Source organism: Pongo pygmaeus, chromosome 8 (assembly GCF_028885625.2).
Source record: "Pongo pygmaeus isolate AG05252 chromosome 8, NHGRI_mPonPyg2-v2.0_pri, whole genome shotgun sequence".
Taxonomy (NCBI): domain Eukaryota; kingdom Metazoa; phylum Chordata; class Mammalia; order Primates; family Hominidae; genus Pongo; species Pongo pygmaeus.
Window position 1 is genome coordinate 80,315,643 of NC_072381.2, and position 19,010 is coordinate 80,334,652.

At 37.1% G+C, this 19,010-nt stretch overlaps 1 protein-coding gene across 2 annotated transcripts in view; it reads left to right on the top strand.

Moving 5' to 3' along the window:
• Positions 1 to 274: 274 nt before the first annotated feature.
• RTKN2 (rhotekin 2) overlaps positions 275 to 19,010 on the top strand; it is a 75,270-nt gene continuing 56,534 nt past the window's right edge. Inside the window, exons 1-2 of one of the 2 annotated variants that reach the window (XM_054436007.2) lie at positions 275 to 595; positions 6,340 to 6,536. In XM_054436007.2, coding sequence (XP_054291982.1) covers positions 536 to 595; positions 6,340 to 6,536 — 257 coding nt within the window. In that variant the 5' untranslated portion in view covers positions 275 to 535. The remainder of the gene's footprint in view (positions 596 to 6,339; positions 6,537 to 19,010) is intronic. The other variant, XM_054436008.2, reaches the window with a different exon arrangement.

Sequence of the window (19,010 nt, forward strand, 5' to 3'; positions counted from 1 at the left end):
TGGTTTTCTAGGAACCAGACCGTGGGCTCTTAGTGACACTTTGGGTTCCTGAGTTGTCTGGGAGTACAGGGACTGCAGCCTGGAGTCTGTCCAGCTACGATCACTTTGGAAGGCCTTCGGTGGGATGCGGGCACAAGGCTCCCAGTGCAAAGGGCGTGCCACGAAAACCACCAGCCAGAAACCTGCGCTGGGACAGGTGGGCTCCGCCGCCGAAGCTTTCCCCGCGGCCCCTCCCACTCCCGTCCCAGGCCCGCCCACATCCCGTCCGGGCTTTAAGTCCGGCACCGCCGCCCTCTCCCCCGCCCCGCCGCGCTAGAGCCTGGGGTCTCGGCAACTTCCGGCGGCGGGAGCTGCGGAGCGCGAGGCGCGCCCACTGCGCGTGCGCTTCGGCCGGGTTCCTCCTGCGCCCCTGGCCCCTGCGACTGGGACTTGGTACGGCCGGGCGGTTGGCGTCCTCCGCGGCTCCTGCCAGGGGCGGGCTTTTCAAATCTTCCCTTTCAAGGAGTGGCGACGGCCCGGACATTTCGCGTTGGAGATGGACGGGCAGAGCCTGAGGGGTCCTGCGCTCGGCCTGGCGGGGCTTCCCACCCAGCAGGTGAGTTGCGGGAGGGACCCTGCCGCGGAAGGAGAGGGACCCTGCCGCGGAAGGAGAGGGAGCCGGGGTTCTCTTCCTCGCGCATTCGCTTTGTGGAGGAGTCGGGAAGGCCTCCCACTCTCTCCTCTATTTCAGCGGTGGCCAGAAACAAAGGGAGGGAGTAGGAGACTGCACTCTTGGGGCTCTAAATGGCCTGGACATCGGAACCTCCGAATTTCTCAGAGAGCTGAGGTCCGGTTTGGGAAGGCGGTGCCGGGGTCCCGGCGCGCGTTTGCGGGCGCACCTGTCTGCCGCCCTCCCCAGGCTTTGGACGCCTGTCTTTTTGGAAGTGTAGGTGATGCCGGGGAAATGGGAGCCCCTCGATTCCCAAGAAACCCAGCGAGGCCAGTGGACAGTTGGCTTATTACGGATTTAATGGGAAGCACAGTAATGGAGCGATGTCTACACACAACACAGAACTGGTTGAGGGGAGAGGGGTCGAAGCGGAGTAGAGGCAAACAGCAACCTCTGCACTTTAGAAAAAGTTGAAGATTTGATAGTGGGTTCTTTCTCAAATCATTTGAAAGAAAAGAGGAAGTACACGTTACATTCGATAGAAGTTTGATGTTTGCTTTTGAGCCATGTAAAATGTGTTAGAAACCTTTTTATTTTACTTTTTGCTAGACTAACATTATTTCTTGGCAGCATCAGTTATTAAAATGTTACCACTTTTCACTCTTAACCATAACTTTAGGGTCTTAAAAGAAAACTCTGATGTCTTTAAGCTGGACCTTCACTTCTATTTTAATCTCTAACTTCTTTTACCTACTTCAGAAATAGCTTAAGCCATATGAAATTGCCAGTTTTGTAGGTCAAAATTGGAATATTTGCAATTTCATTCATATGGAGGCACCTGATATCTTTGTTTAAAAATCTGGGATTTCCTTAGCAGACACAAAATTATTAGTTTTCAATAATACTGTGAAAAATAAAGCAAGACATTAAGATCCATGATGCAAAAGAAGTCCAGTGTCTTTATCAGTAATTTTTATGCTGTTTTATGCCAGCATTTTCAAAAATTTCAAAGATTTTGATGTACTTTTTTTCAATCCTGTCCTGTTATGTACTTTGGCTGTCCTGAATGTTAACAAAATCTTGATTTATAGTGAATTGGCATTCTATTGATGTTCTTGCACGTATCATATAGGTGTAGGTGTAGCTGTCCAGGTGTATTTATTGAGCTGCAGGCTGCAAGATTAGGAATGGTACAGAAGCGACAAGAGGATAAAATCATGAAGGAAGTTTAGTTGCATGGAATGAAAATAAATGTTTAAATATACATAAAGGCTGGGTTATTTACATGTGGGAAGATACAATAGTTAATTTCTTAGGCAGGACAAAATCAAAATGATTGAAATGTGGAATTACTTCTTCAGTTTGGATTTGAAGAAAAAACACAAAATAGTAGTAGGTTTCAACCTAACAGGAATATTGAGAGTCAGTCAGATAATTTTATACTTGACTAACACTGAATTTTTATTTGGTATTTCCTTTGATACATGAACGAAGCTGCCATGTAATCGAGATAAGGCCAAAGATTTTGAGGTGGTCACACACTAGTCAAACACATCTACTGAAATCCTGGAGTCCTCTGCGACTCCTCACAGCATAGAGTATTGGCTTTGGAGTCAGATTCAGGTCAAACCAAACTCTTCTTGTTGTGCAACCTTGAATAAGTTATCTCTGTTTTCTAAGTTTCAGTTTCCACAGTTGTAGCTTGGGTATTCTGCCTATCCCAGACAGCTGTTGGAATTCGAGAACCTCTCTGAAGTACTTATCACAGCACCTAGCACTCAGGATGTGCTTGAGAGATGACTATTGTTATTATCCTGTGTCCTATTCATCTGAGTGGTTAGGGCAGTCCCCTACCTTTTCTTACAAATATTTAAGCTTTTGGAATCTTAATAAAAATAAAATTCAGAAAGTAATACTATCTCATTGCAGAAAAGTCAACATATACAGAAACATGAATTTAAGAATTCGGTCTCCGGTTCCATTCCCCAGAATGGCCGCTGTTAACAATTTCCAGACTTTTTTCTGTACATAAACAATTCTTAAAATCCACACAATTTCTTTTAGCAAAATGAGAACGTACTGTATTTACTCTTTTCTTCTTCTTCACCTTGGTCTCTTGGTTAACATGGCTTAACTATGTCCATTAGGTGAATCATAGTTTCTATCTTGATTACTGCAGTTGTCTTACCAGGAGTTCAATTTCAGGTTTTTTTAGTCAGTTTTTAATACCAACAATAAAGCCATTTTCTTTGCTCTTCCTTCATGCTAGGCTAGCTCTTAAAACCTAGTAGATTTCTGTTTCCTACTTAACCTAAATTTCTATTTTTAAGGTATGCTCCTATTTCATTCATAGCTTTGTCCATATATTTTTATCAGCCTGACTTTAACTACTTATAGCGTCAGGACAGTGACACAGGCTTCTGTTTGACTTGATTAGAGGCAAGCCCTTACTCAGAAAATCGGAAAAGAAATAAGAGGATGATGGCCTTACCTCATTCTCTGCTGTTCCTGGAGACTGGCATTCAAACAATCCTAAAAGGAATGGTTACAGAGAGACCAGCTTTTGTCTTTGGTGCTAATCAGCGTTGACTCTACCTGGCCAAGCCATTATGGCTGAGGGAGCAACACTGATGATTTTCCATTACCTACTCATCTTCTTTGAGGTTAATAAACATCACTATTGAATGCCCAATCGGTACCCTTATTACATGATCATTATTCTTGCTAGGGATAGCACTAGACATCAACCCTTACCCCTGATGCACTGTATACCCTTAGTAACTAAAGACTAGAGTTTTGGTTCCATAAACCCTTCCTTGCTAGAGCTAGCATTGCTTAACCAGAGAGGCTTTTTCTGCATGTAAAGTGTAGATGTGTACTAAAAGAAGTTGCATGGGAAATACAAAACTAGCTAAAACAGTAGCCTTAAAAAAAAAAAAACCAACAGCTCAGAATACATTGAAAACCATATGTACACTTAACAATTCATCCTGCTTATGTTAGCCTTCTGGGATCCACTTAACTGACATTTGCCTGAGACCTGCCTCAGCGAGGGAGGTAAGATTATAGTTTACTGTGTATGTTAATTTGGCTGGATTATGGGTCAGTAAACTGTTTCTATAAAGGGGCAAACAGTAAGTATTTTCAGCTTTGCAGGCCACTCAGTCTCTGTTGAACTTGCTCAACTCTGCCCTTGTAGCTTAAAGGAGCCATAGACAATATGAATGAGTGTGTCTGTGCTCCAGTATAACTTTATTTACAAAACTAGGTCCCAACCAGGCCATAGTTTTCTGACCCTTGCTCTAAAGGAAAAAATCTTAATAGTAGTATCTGTTAGATACACCTCATTTCCTTAATAAATAGTACTTTAATCTTATATCATCTTCAGACTTTTTACACGTACTTTTTTTTTAAAATCCTGACTTTACATTTTCTTTCTCCACTATTTCCCAAGCTTCTATAGTTTTATGGAGTCTTCATTGTAAGTGATGGTGAGAAGATACTCTTCATTTATGTGATAGAAACCCAAACTGATTCCTTAATGTGGCTGTAGCCACCTGCTGGTTCTTTAAGGTTGTTGCAAGTTTCAAGATTGCTGTGGAATTTCAAATAGTCCAGCTGTGCTTCTCTACCCTAGCTGACCATTGAATCACCAGAGGAACTGTAAAAAACAAATGCTCAAGCCCCACCTCCAGAGATCCTGATTGGTTTGGGGTAGGTCACAGGTTTAGGTACTTCTATAAGGCCCTGCCTCTCTGCCTCAGATGATTCTAATATGCAACCAGCTTTGAGAACCACTGTGCTAGTTCAACTGCCTGTTTCATTGCATCATTTAAAACCAAAATTGAATTTAGTGGCACCAGATGGTATTTGTTTATATTTGAGTTGTGGGGTAAAGCTATTCATCCCAGCTTTAGGTTGCTCCCTATGTGCACTCCCCAATATAGTCAGTCTGCCAGAGTTTATTCCTATAGACTTATGGGTCACATAGATAATTCTTAAAATTAATTGCTAATTACATTGAAGAAGAATTTACTTTGGGGCTGGTAAGTCATAAAAAGATGAAATGGAGTTGTTGAAATTCAGTCATGTGTAACAAAGGAAAACCAGCAAATGACTACATTTATATAGTACACCAGTTTTGAGTTACAACACTATATGAGAAGGTTCTTATGTGGTGATTACATGATGTAATTACAGAAGGTAATTAAACAGATCTGTTTTCTGTGTGTAAATAGTACAGTTGATTGATTTGGATAGTCAAGTTAAATTATCTACTGCAGTTTGTCTTTTGGGGTAGTCTTCAAAAACTGTTAGCTCTCCTAACTTTCATCTTTTCTTTTTGAAAAGTTGTCTAGACCTTTTGTTATTAGATTTCATTTACATTTTTAAATTTACATTTTGATCCAATCAAAAGGTAAATTATAGTCTTTATTTTTTTTGCCATAGAAACTAGGGTGGTCACTTTATCTTTTAGAAATAGACATACCAGAAACATTACATGTTTGTGATATAATAAAGAGTACCTTTTATTTATAATTTTTATAAAGTCATTGTGAATTAAATCAGAACTGTACATTCAGTTTGTAGAATTTTAATGTTGCGTGTGAAACTTGTATGTAGAATCAGGCCATTAAAAGATAATTATATGGAATAAAAGACTTTCAGCAATAAAATACTTAGTAGCTTCATGGTGAACCCTAAAACTAAAATAAATGGTATATCCAGAATTGTATTCTAAAGCTCTGTTCCGGATAGCTAAGGCTTCTGACATTTTCAGTGTACAGTGCTTTCACTCTCTTGCTTCTGAGATTCTATTTACACTGCCTACTGTTACAAATAGCCTGTTTCCTCCCTGCTACTAAACTTTGGCTCCTTTACTCAGTATCTGCTTTTTCAGCATGTTTTTCTTGGTTAATTCACTGTCATCAACCACACTGCCATCTCTTAATACAATGTATATAACATATATGTGTGATATATTGTTCACATTAGTTATTGTATGTTTTCTAAGGCTGCTATAACAAATGACCAAGACTGAGTGGCTGAAAACAAGAGAAATTTATTCTCAAACTTATGGAGGCCAGACGTCTGAAATCAAGGAATTGGCAGGGTCATGCTCCTCTACAGGCCCTAGGAAAGAATTCTTTTCTTGCCTTTTCCAGCTTCTGATTATTGCCATCAATCCTTGGTATTTTTTTGGCTTATAGACATATTAGTCTCTGTCTTCACATGTCATTCTCTCTGCGTGTGACTGTGTCTTCATGGTACCTTTCTTTAAGGACACTAGTCATTAGATTTAGGACCCACTCTAATCCAGTATGTTCTCATTTTACCTAAACACATCTGCAAAACCCTGTATCCAAATAAGGCTACATTCTGAGGTTCTGGGTGGACATAAATTTTGGAGGGACGCTATTAAACTTTGTATAGTTATAAGAACACATAATGTTTCTCACCTTTGTTTATGTTCGTTTATTCAGTTTCTTTAGATTGTAAAGACTTCTAATGAAGCAAGAAGTTAAGAATTGCAAAGAGCATTTTAAAATAGCTATTTTTACACTACATATATTAAAACTTTGTTGTTTTCTCAATATGGTATACAATTATGATATCTATTTTCCATCTACTATGGGTTAAGATGTAATTTTGGGTTTTTGCTATATTTTAAAGATGCATTTTTTTTTTAGGACTGCAACATTCAAGAAAAAATAGACTTAGAAATTCGAGTGCGAGAAGGAATATGGAAACTCCTTTCTCTGAGCACTCAGAAAGATCAAGTTTTACATGCAGTTAAGAATCTCATGGTGTGCAATGCTCGACTAATGGCCTATACATCGGAGCTACAGAAATTAGAAGAACAGATTGCAAATCAGACTGGAAGATGGTTAGTAACATAGTTTACCTGTGGCTTTTAATGTACTTAAATATGTAAATGTAAAACACAGTATAATTTAAGCTTAAGTACCAATGTCAAATCACCAAACTATTTTAAAAAACAAATACACTGAAGTAGCAGCTGACATCATAAACAGTTTGCTGACACAGCTCAGAGTGAACTTAGGCAGCAGCTTTTATTGGGCTGTTGTGTTCAATATGTAATTATAAAATGAAAATTATTCAGAAGCAATGACTGAGGGAGCATTTTAAGAAGAAAGTACCAGTATTGATAGAAATGTAAAGTAAGAAAATTAATTGCTTAGAAATATGCTAATAAAAATGTACTAGCTGTGAGACATGGAAACTCAAGTATAGAAATTGAGATGAGTGAGCAGCAAAATTATAAAGAGATAAAACCTTATGAATGGAAAGGAACTTAAAAATCTGCTAGCCCATCTCTTGATATGGTGAACATAAGTCCCAGAGAGGCAAAAAACCTCAAGGACATTCATGCAACAAGTGATGGAAGCTAATGAGAGTTAAGATTTGCAAAGTATTAATAACTTCTGGTCATGTGTTCTGTCATCTCCTGCTGTTCTTTTAGATTAGATCTATGATTTGTATATGAAATGTATATCCTACCTTTTTACAATGCCAAATCTTACTTGAACCTAAGAATTGGTTCAATTTAGAGGCTGGATTTTGGTGTATTTTAAATAAAAACAGTCTTACATTCCCCTTTGTTCACAGCTCTGACACAAGGGAAGAGTTTCTTGTTAGACAATAGTGACTGTTGGGCTGAGCATAGCATCATTAAATTCTTGAAAAGTAAGTTAACACCAGTCAGAGTCTGAGATTTCTGTAAAAATAAAATTTTGATGAGGATGTAATGTAATAGAGACCTGGATACAAAGTAGCCAACCTTATTAGCTATATTGCCATGGGATAGCTTTTTTTTTTTTTTTTTTAAAAAGACAGAGTCTCACTCTGTCACCCAGGCTGGAGTGCAGTGGTGCGATCTCAGCTCACTGCAACCTCTGCCTCCCGGGTTCAAGCGATTCTCCTGCCTCGGCCTCCCAAGTAACTGGGACTATAGGCGTGTGCCACCACACCCAGCTAATTTTTTTTTGTATTTGTATTTTTAGTAGAGATGGGGTTTCACCATGTTAGCCAGGATGGTTTCAATCTCCTGACCTCGTGATTTGGCCACCTCGGCCTCCCAGAGTACTGGGATTACAGGCGTGAGCCACTGTGCCCTGCCAGGATAGCTATTTTAATCTCCTTGTGCCTCAGTTCCTTCCTTACAGTGGGCATGATAATATTTACATTTTGAAAATTGAGATTTTATATATACAAAAACCTAATGTAATGCCTTTTACATACTTACTACTCAACAAATGTCACTTTTCATTGTTATATGCCCCCAGCATTATACAATGAAATTGTTCCATTAGCATAATGTGGGAAAATGTTTTTCAGATAGAAATACATTGGTTTAAGTCAGTGCTTCTCAAAGTCGGTAACATGTAGCACTGAGAGTACATGATGCAAAGTCATAGAATAAATATGGCATGTCTTCTTAGAGCATGAATTTTTAAAATTAAGCGTGAGAAGTTTAGAACAGTGGAGTATTCGGAGGTTCTGCTTTCTTATTCCCGGGAATAGAGGATATATGTTCCCTCTCAGCCTTTTTATTAGGATATTTTGTCAAGAGGGGCAGTTTCAATGGAAAAGTTTGAGAAGCCCTGATTTTAGAAAGTATGGACTAACATTATATTTTGTCATCTATCACAATATCTGGAATATTATTTTTGGGACCATATCTGCCTCCATATTTAATGCTCTTTAAATATTAATAATGAGTTATGAATTGACTGTTTCTTAAATTTGGCAGTGTGGCTTTTCTGAAGTTGCTGATTTATAAAAACTGTTAAATAAGCCTAATGCCTGTTCAATTTATATAGCAGTGATGGGGAAAAATTAGGACCCATAACTGGAAATGTGTATGATTTTCAGTTTCTTTGCTAATTATCTGTGATAGATGAGAATATCTTTGTCACTATACACACACACACGCATATATTTGTTCATCATTCATGTAAAAACAGTGTTTCCCTTAATTATTGCTGAAATTAAAAAAAATCTTGTATATTCTGTATGTATTCTTTGTTTATAGCTTCATTTTGTATGTGAACATATAACCTGAGGTGACTGATCAGATGTAACTAGAAATTATAATTGCTTTGTTATTACACAAAAATGACTTGAAGATTAATGATTTAGTTCCTTGAAGAAAGTTATGTAAATTATGCAGATATTTACTGAATATCTACCACTTGCAGAACACTTATTAAGCACTGTGCTAGGGTGTCTATGTTAAAAGAACAGAATTTGTCAAAATATGACAATATTGTATATTCAGCAAATATTTGCCTTTAGAGACTCAGCAGTCTGTTCCTTAGTTTGATTAGTCCTTAAGGTGGAAAATGCTCAGTTTTATATTGCTGCCAGAGTTAAAACAAATAGCATTTTAATGAGAACACTAGTCTACCTTCTCTAAATTCTATGATAAGATGTCAAAAAATAAGTATAGACACTAAATCTAGACTTTTTCAAAGAAGAATCCAATAAGTGTGAAATGGTGGAATTGAGGAATATCTAATAGAACAATTGGGTTTGGATCTTCTAGATTGTGAAGGATGGATAGAGTCCAGGTAGGTGAGCAGGAGGAAGGCAGCATTCCAAGAAAAATTGCAAAATAGGCTGGGCGAAGTGGTTCACACCTGTAATCTCAACACTTTGGGAGGCCAAGGTGGTCAGATTGCTTGAGCTCAGGAGTTCAAGGTCAGCTTAGGCAACATGGCAAAAACCTGTCTCTACAAAAAAGACAAAAATTAGCCAGGCATGGTGGCATGTGCCTGTACTCCCAGCTACTCAAGAGACTGAGGCAGGAGGATTGCTCAAGCGTGGGATATCAAGGCTGGAGTGAGCTGTGATTGCACCACAGCACTCCAGCCAGCGCAAAAGAGTGAGATTCTGTCTCAAAAAGAAATAGCAAAATAAAAATTTACTTTGAAAAATAAATATGAATTATTCAGGAGCGGTGAAAAGATCTGTTGTGTTGAGTCTGAAGATCAAGGGAAAGATGAAGGAGGAAGCAAGATTCAAGAAAGTCCGGAATGCTACGAAGTTCTTTGGTATTAATTAACAGCCTTTCCAGGTGCCAGGCATTGTGTAAGATGTTCACAAATATCACATTAAAAATGGAGAAAGGTATTGTATTAGTTCATTTTCACACTGTTAATACAGACATACCCGAGACTGAGTAATTTATAAAGAAAAAGAGGTTTAATGCACTCATGGTTCCACAAGACTGGGGAGGCCTCATAATCGTGGCAGAAGGGGAAGGAGCAAAGTCATGTCTTACATGGCAGCAGGCAAGAGATCATGTGCAGGGGAACTGCCCTTTATAAAACCATCAGATCTTGTGAGACTTACTCACTATCATGAGAACAGCACAGGAAAAACCTGCCCCTATGATTCAGTTACCTCTTCATGGTCCCTCCCATGACACATGGGGATTATGGGAGCTGCAATTCAAGATTAGATTTGGGTGGGGAGACAGCCAAACCATATCAGATATAAACCTCTTTTAAAGGCTGTAACTCTTTAAGGATACACAGTGCCTTTGTGGCTAGGTCATGAATCCAGGTGGCTTAAAAACCCATGTCCTCCGTCTCCCACTCCATCCAAAAAAGAACCTGTACTTTTTTTTTACTATTGCTCCAAGCTGCCATGGTGGGCTATTACAGGGCTTTATATATATATTTGCTTACCCATGAAAATATCTTTTATGTTATATATACACATGTATATTTCTTCATCATTCATATAAAAACATTGTTTCTCTTAATTATCGAATTCTGGAATTTAAAAAATCTTGAATATTCTATATCCTGTTACCTTTTATCATTTTATTTTAAGCAAGGAAGAAGTATGATAAAAACAAGTATTTGGGGAAGGTTATTTGGCAGCAGGGTATTAAAAAGATGACAGTAAATAACTGAAATAACCAGTTTTTAGGGAAAATATTTAAGAATAGGGAGACATAGAAATGATCATATAAAGAAGTAATCTTTTATTAGAGAAATGAGGAAATCAAAACTGTGTGGATTTCTTTAGGGTTTTTCTAATAGATCTTCACTCAAAGTGCTCTTTGTACATAATCATTCTGCAAGAAGTTTTAAGTTATTTCTCTATCCAATGAAATTATTTAAAAAGTCAAATAATCTTACTTCATTCTAAAGCCTTTTAAAACTCGGGTTCAGGAAAGAATTAAGTCCTAATGTCCCAAGAAGTTCATTGTATGCATTGACTTAACTTCTGCATATAGAATAGTGCTACTTTTGTACCACCCTTGGAAGAATTCAATAAATGGTTACTCTGTGCTTTAGATGAGGCACCACAGTTGAGAAATCAGTAATATCATTTGTTGTTTTTTTAAAACCACACAATCCTGAGAATATTGGCAACTGGTTAAATGTTCTATTACCATACTGTTCCAATAATATAACAAAAACTTTGTTCTAAGTTGTGTTTGGGTATGAAATACCTAGTACACTGCCTGTTCTTTATGCTTGAACAAGCCAAAATACCGAGGCTTCTGTACAGTTCCCAATGGAGTCAGTATGTAAAAACCTTTCTGGATTGGGTAGGCAGTAGGTCGTTAGGATGAGGTGCATAGGTTGCTTACTGCCTCAATTTAGAGGTATCATGGCTTGGTTACAGCAGTCTGTTAACTTGCTGGACTTTTGACTAGTAAACTATCATCGTACCTTTTTTTCTGCATGCTGTGGCTGGATATGGCTACTTAAAAGATGGTTTATTTCAGTCTACTTTCAAAAAACAGCTATTGGTTTCCATTTACTGAAATAGGCATTCCAGAAGCCTTGTGGTCTGATCCCAAACTACTTGCACTCTTACCTTTCAATTTCTGCTTTACAAATTTATTGCAGCCAAATGCTTGATCGGTATCCTGAAAACAGTTATTGGATTTTCACATCTCCAGTGCGTTTGCTTACACTGAAGTGCCATATCTTCCATTCTCACTTGATAAAACCCACTTGTTCTGGGACACCATACCTGCCTCAAAGTTTCCTTGATAATTCTATTCAGAAAATAATTATTCCTTTATGTCCATGGTGAGGACCCCAAAAATGACTATTTACCTCCTTTTACTTCTAGTACCATCCAAATCATGAATACCTCACTATAACATACTAAATTCTAATAGAGCTATTTATAAGCAACATATCTTTTCATAAATTATAAGCTTTTGGAAACAGGGACAATGTCTGATTCTTACTTCTTATCAGTGAAATAGAAATGATATCACCATTAATTTCACAGGACTATTGTGAGAATTTGGTGCCTGGAGCTTAGAGGCAACTCATAGCTGAGGTAACTCTTGGTTCTCTCCGTCTTTCTACCTTATATCCCGCAGAACACCAACAGTGTTGTGTACTTAAGAATAATTTAATGTATGCTTCATAAATAAAGTTTTGTCTTTTATCCCCTTAATGTGTATGATGAGCAAATAAGGCTTAGAATTTAATAGGAGTTAATTATATACTAGTTACTTTTTTTTTTTTTATCACTTTTATGTTCTTAGGTTCTTACTGTCATTTGTTGGTCTAAGTGTCTGTTCATCATGTTCCAGATTGTCATTTATTCCCAACTATGTTTGCTTTTTAATCAACTTTTTATTATGAAATTTACATACATAAAAATTACAAGAATAATACAATCAACATCATGTATATTCTCCCCCTAGGTTGTCCAGTTAGTAGCTTGCTATATATATTCACTTCATCTACTCTACCATTTTTTCTATACACACACACACACATACACAAATACACATACTAACATGTATATACATGCACACATTTTTCTTTTTTGTTGTTGAACCATTTAAAAATAAGTTGCAGACAACATGGCACACACACCACAATAATTTGGCATGGATCTTTTAAAAATAACATTCTTCTACATAATCAAAATATTATATACAAAATATTAGTAATTCCATAATAATAATCTAATATCCAGTCCATATTCAATTTTACTAAGTTGTCAGAAGAGAACTGTTTATCTTTTTTTTCCCCAAACCAGAATTCAGTCAAGACCTATGTAGTACATTTGGTTATATCTCCAGTTTCTTTTAATTACTCTGCCTATTTCTAAAATCCCCTTGTCATTTATACTTTGAAGAGCTTCAGCGAGGAATAGTGGCTCACGCCTGTAATCCCAACACTTCGGGAGGCTGACGTGGGAGGATGGCTGTAGCCCAGGAGTTCAAGACCAGCCTGGGCAACATAATAAGACCTCGTTTCTGCAAAAAAATACAGAAAGATTTAGCCAGGTGTGATGGTGTGTGCCTGTGATCTCAGCTACACAAGAGGCTGAGGCAGGAGGATCACTTGCATCCAGAAGCTTGAGATTACAGTGAGCGACAATCATGCCACTGCACTCCAGCCTGGGCGTCAGAGCAAGACCCTGTCTCAAAAAAAAAAAAAAGAGTCTAGATTTTAAAAATATAGCCTTTAAAATATCCTGCATTCTGCATTTGCCTGGTTGTTTCCTTGAAGTATCGTTGAACCTTTTCTCATATTCTGTGTTTTTGCCATAGATGGACATTGAGTCTAAAGGCTTTATCAGACTCAAGTTAAACATTTTTTTCTAGGTGAGGCTGGGGACCATTACATGCTCCCAATTGATGCAATATGATATCTGGTCTTACCACCAGGTAATGCTGAGTTTGAACCCTTGCTTTAGATGGCAGTTGCCAGCTTTCTTCTTCAAGATAAAATGGTTTTCCCTTTGGAGTTCATAAGTAATCTGTGGGATGTTGGAACTGGGTGACTATTCTGTTACCCAATGAGCTTTAACTTAATGGCTTTATCATCCATTTATGATTCTTTCCTAAATCAATTATATTTATAATTGGGTTTGTAAAACTGTGATTATCTAATTCTAGTATTCCTTCTACACTTATTGGCTGATATTCTTCTATAAAGAAGGACATTCCTCTCTTTAGTCTCTCCATTCCTGGATTTTTATTCAATGTTTTATTATCATTTATAGTCACTAATAATCTCTTGCTTCCTGACACAAAAAGACAATCCATTCTTGCTTTATATTTTCCCTGCCCCATGCCTAGAGTCAGCCATTTCTCTGACACCTGGCTCCCTTTACCGGTGAATCGTATTTTGAATGCAAAACCTGGGCACTAGGTATGCTCATGGTTCCTGGGATATCACTGCTTCTAGGCTTTTTCAGTGGACATAGTGATGAAAGAGATGAAAAAATCATGAGTTTGTATCAATATGTATAGGTTTTTGATTACAGTACCAATATTATTACTGACAGTAAACCTACTTAGGCAAGTTCAAGATTTCGTTACAATTCTTTTCTAACATACAGAAATTATGAAAATTTTCCAACATACAGAAAAGTTGAAAGAATTATACAGTGAATACTCATATACCTACCACTAAGGTTCTACAATTAATATTTGTTTTATCCCTCTGTCCGGTCCATTTTATTTTATTTTTATTTTTTAATTTTTTAAGAGACAGGGTCTCACTGTGTCTACCAGGCTAGAGTGCAGTGACACAATGATAGCTTGCTATAGCCTCAAACTTCTGGGTTCAAGTGATCTTCCTGCCTCAGCCTCCCAAGTACCTAGGACTACAGGTTCATGCCAACACACCCAGCTAATTTATTTATTTTTTGTCTCTCAGCTTGCTTATTTATTTATTTTGTAGAAACAGCATCTTGCTATGTTGCCCAGGCTGATCTTGAACTCCTGGCCTCAAGCAATCCTCCCACCTCAGCCTCCCAAAGCACTGGGATTACAGGCATGAGCCACCATGTTCAGCCTAATCTATTTTATTTCTTTATGACACAATTTAAAATAAGTTCTTTGCAGTTCTTTGTGTGTGTATATGTATATATACACATATATGTACATCCCTGTGGATATAGGGTAGAGAGTATTCAAAAATTACTTGAAATGATTGTATTACTTTGTTCTCACAATGCTATAAAGGACCACCTGAGATTAGGTAATTTAAGAAGAAAAGAGGTTTAATTGATTCACAGTTCTGCAGGCTATACAGGAAGCGTGGCTTGGAGGCCTGAGGAAACTTACAGTCATGGCAAAAGGGTGAAGGGGAAGCAAGCACTTCCTTCACATGGTGACAGGAGAGTGAGCAAACTAATGAGGAAATGCTACATACTTTTAAACAACCAGATCTCATGAGAACTCACTATCACGAGAATAGCCAGGGGGAAATCCGCCCCCATGATCCAATCACCTCCCACCAGGTCTCTCCCCCAGCACTGGGGATTACAATTCAACATGAGATTTGGGTGGGACACAGAGCCAAACCATATCAATGAACTTTTTCTTATGGTCTTGTTATTAAATCATAAACAGACTTATTTGTTTCTGTTTGCTTTTTTTCTCTTTGAATTAATTACATTTTTTGGATAGATAGTGTTTCCGTGTGCTCCTTCCCAGTTTCCAATTAGTAGCTCTTGCCACGGTTCCCACCCCAAGAATCAGCCACTATTCTGACTTTTTTTTCCACTGTAGGTTAATTTTGCCTGTTCTGGAACTTAGTATAAATAGAACTATACAGTGGAGGTTTCTTTCTTTCAGCATAATGCTTTTGAGATTCATCATGTATCAGTTATTTTTTTTTCCAGTGTATCACTTTTTCCAGTGTTGATTCTTTTCAAATTTCTGTATAGTTTTGGTCACTTGCCAGTCACTTCAAGTAGATGTTTTTAAAATAGTTTTTCTATATTTTTTATTGTTTTCTGTGGGAAGATTTCTCCAGCATGAGCTACTCTGCCATTACCAAAAGAGGAATTTTAATTGATTAAAATTGCATTTTAATCAAATAAATTTTTATTTTTTCTACTTTATGGAACATCTTGAGGTTTCCTTTATGACTTAATATGGTCTATTTTCATGACTGTCACATTGGCTTTTGAAGTTACATTTCTTTTTATAAGGGTGTAAAGTTAGCCAAAGGAGTTTGAAAGATCTGTGTTAATGACTGTGTTAGGTTTTCTGTAACCTTTCTTATTTTTTGACCCATTGAACTGTCTTGTACTGAAACAGATAGGTTAAGATTTTTTATTATTAAGGCTTAATTGTCTTCATCCTTGTATCTTCTGTACATTGTGCTTTAGGAAGATGCTCTGTAACATTTGGTACATTCCGTACTTGTGATATATTCATTGTTAGTTGCAGCCTTTTGCATTATAAAGTGTCCTTCTGTTGTTGTCTCAGGTAATGTTTTTGAACCCGAATTTTGCCTGGTAACAAAATCACATCCTCTGTTTTCTTATTTGTATTTGTTTCATATATCTTTGTCCATCTCCTTATTTTTAGCCTTTCTGACTCACCTTTGAAGACTTGTTTCTTGTATGCATCCTAGAGTTGGGTTTTATATTACGAGCCAATCTGGAAATCCTTTTAATGGGAAAATTAAGACATTTTACATTTACTGATATAACTGATATATCTGGTTTCAGCCACTGTAATATTCTTTTATATTATGTTAACTGTGTGTATTATTAGTCTTTTACTATGTGGTCTGTTTTCTTAAATTTTGGAAGCATTTTATAAGTCATAGTAGTTACTATAATTTTATGTAAAAAAAACTTTACGTACTGATAACTATATAATGCCCTTAGTTCTTATAAGTTTTTTAATGTATTTCTCTTAGTTCCATGAGCCAACTAAACCGCTTCTTAAGTTACCCAGCCTTAGGTATTCCTTTATAGCAATGCAAGAATGGCCTAACTCAGGCTTCTGCTATGTTGACTTTTTGCTTTTAGTAATATCATTTTTTTCCAGCTACTATCTATGTCAAGATCAATGAGCTTATTGTATTTCCCCTACTCCAGTTTTTTTTTCAAGTTGTGTTATTTCTACTTTGGTGGAATGGATAATATTTACATAATAATCTTATAGTCATATCTTCACCTTTGTTTTAGTCTTTGATATGCAATTAAATAGGTATAATTTTCACTTCTTGTTCTTCCGTTGTACTTTCCAAAATCATCTCTTTTGGAAGAAGTTCATCAGCTAGAAGATTCTTCCACGTGAGTACTGTTTTCTTCACTTTCTTGCATGTTTAAAGTGTTTTTCCTTAGTGTTTCTACTTTTAGGGTGACTTTGCTAGTTATAAATTCCTTAGCCAACACATTCTTTCCTTGAGTTTTGTGAAGACTTTGCTCCATTGTTGTATTGTTATTGAGAAATCTAATCTTTCATTTTCTTTCCTTTGTAAATGAGTTTGACTTTTTGCCTGGAGACTGAAAGTACTTTTCTTTATCTTAAAGTCTGATTATTTTACTGGAATGTGTGTAAGGCTGACCATTTGGCACATTTTGGGGCTCTTTTGATATGTAGATTGTTCTTTTTTATTTTCAGAACGTCTTTCTGAATTATACAAAAATATTATTTCTATCTCATTATTTTGTTTTTCCTATTTAAGAATTCTGATTACATATATCTTGGATCTTCTTTGCCTGTCCTCTATGTCTATCACTTTCTGATCTTTTTTAATACCTTGTATCATTTTTGTTCTTTTGGTTCTTTTCATTCCCATTTACTGTGTCCCTTTGTGTACTTTTGCTTCTATATATTTATCATTGGACACCTTATATTTTAATGTTCATTTCAGAAATGATTTTATTTTTCCAGTTTCTCTCCTTGTTCTTTCCTCTCATTCTCTCCTCTCTTTGCATATCTGCTTATTGTTTATTCTTTACTAGTCTCAAATTTTGGATTTTAGATTCCTGGTTTCTTTCATATTTGCAATAATTTGTATAAATGCACTTAATTCATTTTGGAGTATTGTGTTACGGTTTTTGTTACTTTATATTTTTTGGAGGTGGAGTTGGTAGAGGATTTTAATCAAATGAAGAGTTTTGATTATCTACTTTTATTTATAGTAGCTTTCTATGGGTAATTGGAGTCCATTTTTGTCCCTAGTGAAATATGTAGGATTTTTCTGAGCCAAGTGATTAGGAGTCAGGTGGGAGGTTACTAGAAGGGATCACAGGACCCCTTATCCTTGAGGGGGTATGTTCCATCATCCCTCCTGGATTCCTGAAACCATAGATAATACTAAGCCCTATGTACACTATGTTTTTTCCTATACATACACCCCTATGATAAAGTTTAATTTGTAAATTAGGCACAGTAAGAGATGAACAATAACTAATAATAAAATAGAACAATTATAACAATATACTGTAATAAAAGCTATGCAAATGTGTTCTCTCTTTCAAAATATTTACCCTTTTTGTGATGATGTGAGATGATAAATTGCTTTTGTGATGAGTTTAAATGAGATGAATGTCATAGGTATTGTGGTATAGCATTAGGCTACTATGGACCTTGAGCACAAGCACTGTGATACCTTGAGAGTTAGTCTGATAATCTAGATGGCAGCTAAGTGACTAATGAGCCGGTGATGTGTACAGTATGGATACACTGGACAAAGGGATGATTCACATCCCATAGGGCAGTGTGAGGTTTCGTTACACTACTCAGAATGGTGTGCAGTTTAAAACTTATGAATTGTTAGGCCAGGCACAGTGGCTCATGACTATAATCCCAGCCCTTTGGGAGGCCAAGGTGGGTGGATCACTTGAACCCAGGAATTCGAGATCAGCTTGGGCAACATCGTAAAACACTGTCTCTACCAAATAACATAAACATTAGCTGGGCGTGGTGGCGTGTGCCTGTAGTCCCAGCTACTCAGGAAGCTGAGGTGGCAGGATTGCTTCAACCCGGGAGGCAGAGGTTGCGGTGAGCCGAGATCATGCCACTGCACTTCAGCCTGGGCAACAGAGTGAGACCCTTCCTCAAAAATAAATAAAAATAATAAAACTTATGAATTATTTATTTCTGGAATTTTTCATTTAATATTTTCAGACTGCAGTTTACTCTGGATAACTGAAACTATGGAAAGCAAAACCATGGCTAAGAAGAGAATACTGTATTTGATTTCTTAGTTCAAGAATGTTTTTTATTATTGGAACTGTGAAGCGTAGTTTCCTTAATAAATGATGTCTTTTGGGATGCTGGTTGGTTAATTTTCTGTTCTTTGATACTAATGTTTGAAACTAGTGTTTCTTGGGATATTAAACTTCATCTACTTTCTTCCTTCTTTTTCTTCGTAGCCAAGGCTCCAAAGGACACCTCACTCATTCTTGTGTTTCTCACAGGACTTAACTTTTGAATCAAAGTACTTTTGGAGCCCTTTCTTTTACCTCTCCTGGAACCAGTGCTCTGGTATCCACTAGGTCTTAGACCCATTCACACTTCTTCTAGGGGAAATCCCAAGTTGATATTGCTTGTGTTTTGCAATGCCCACCTCACTCTTAT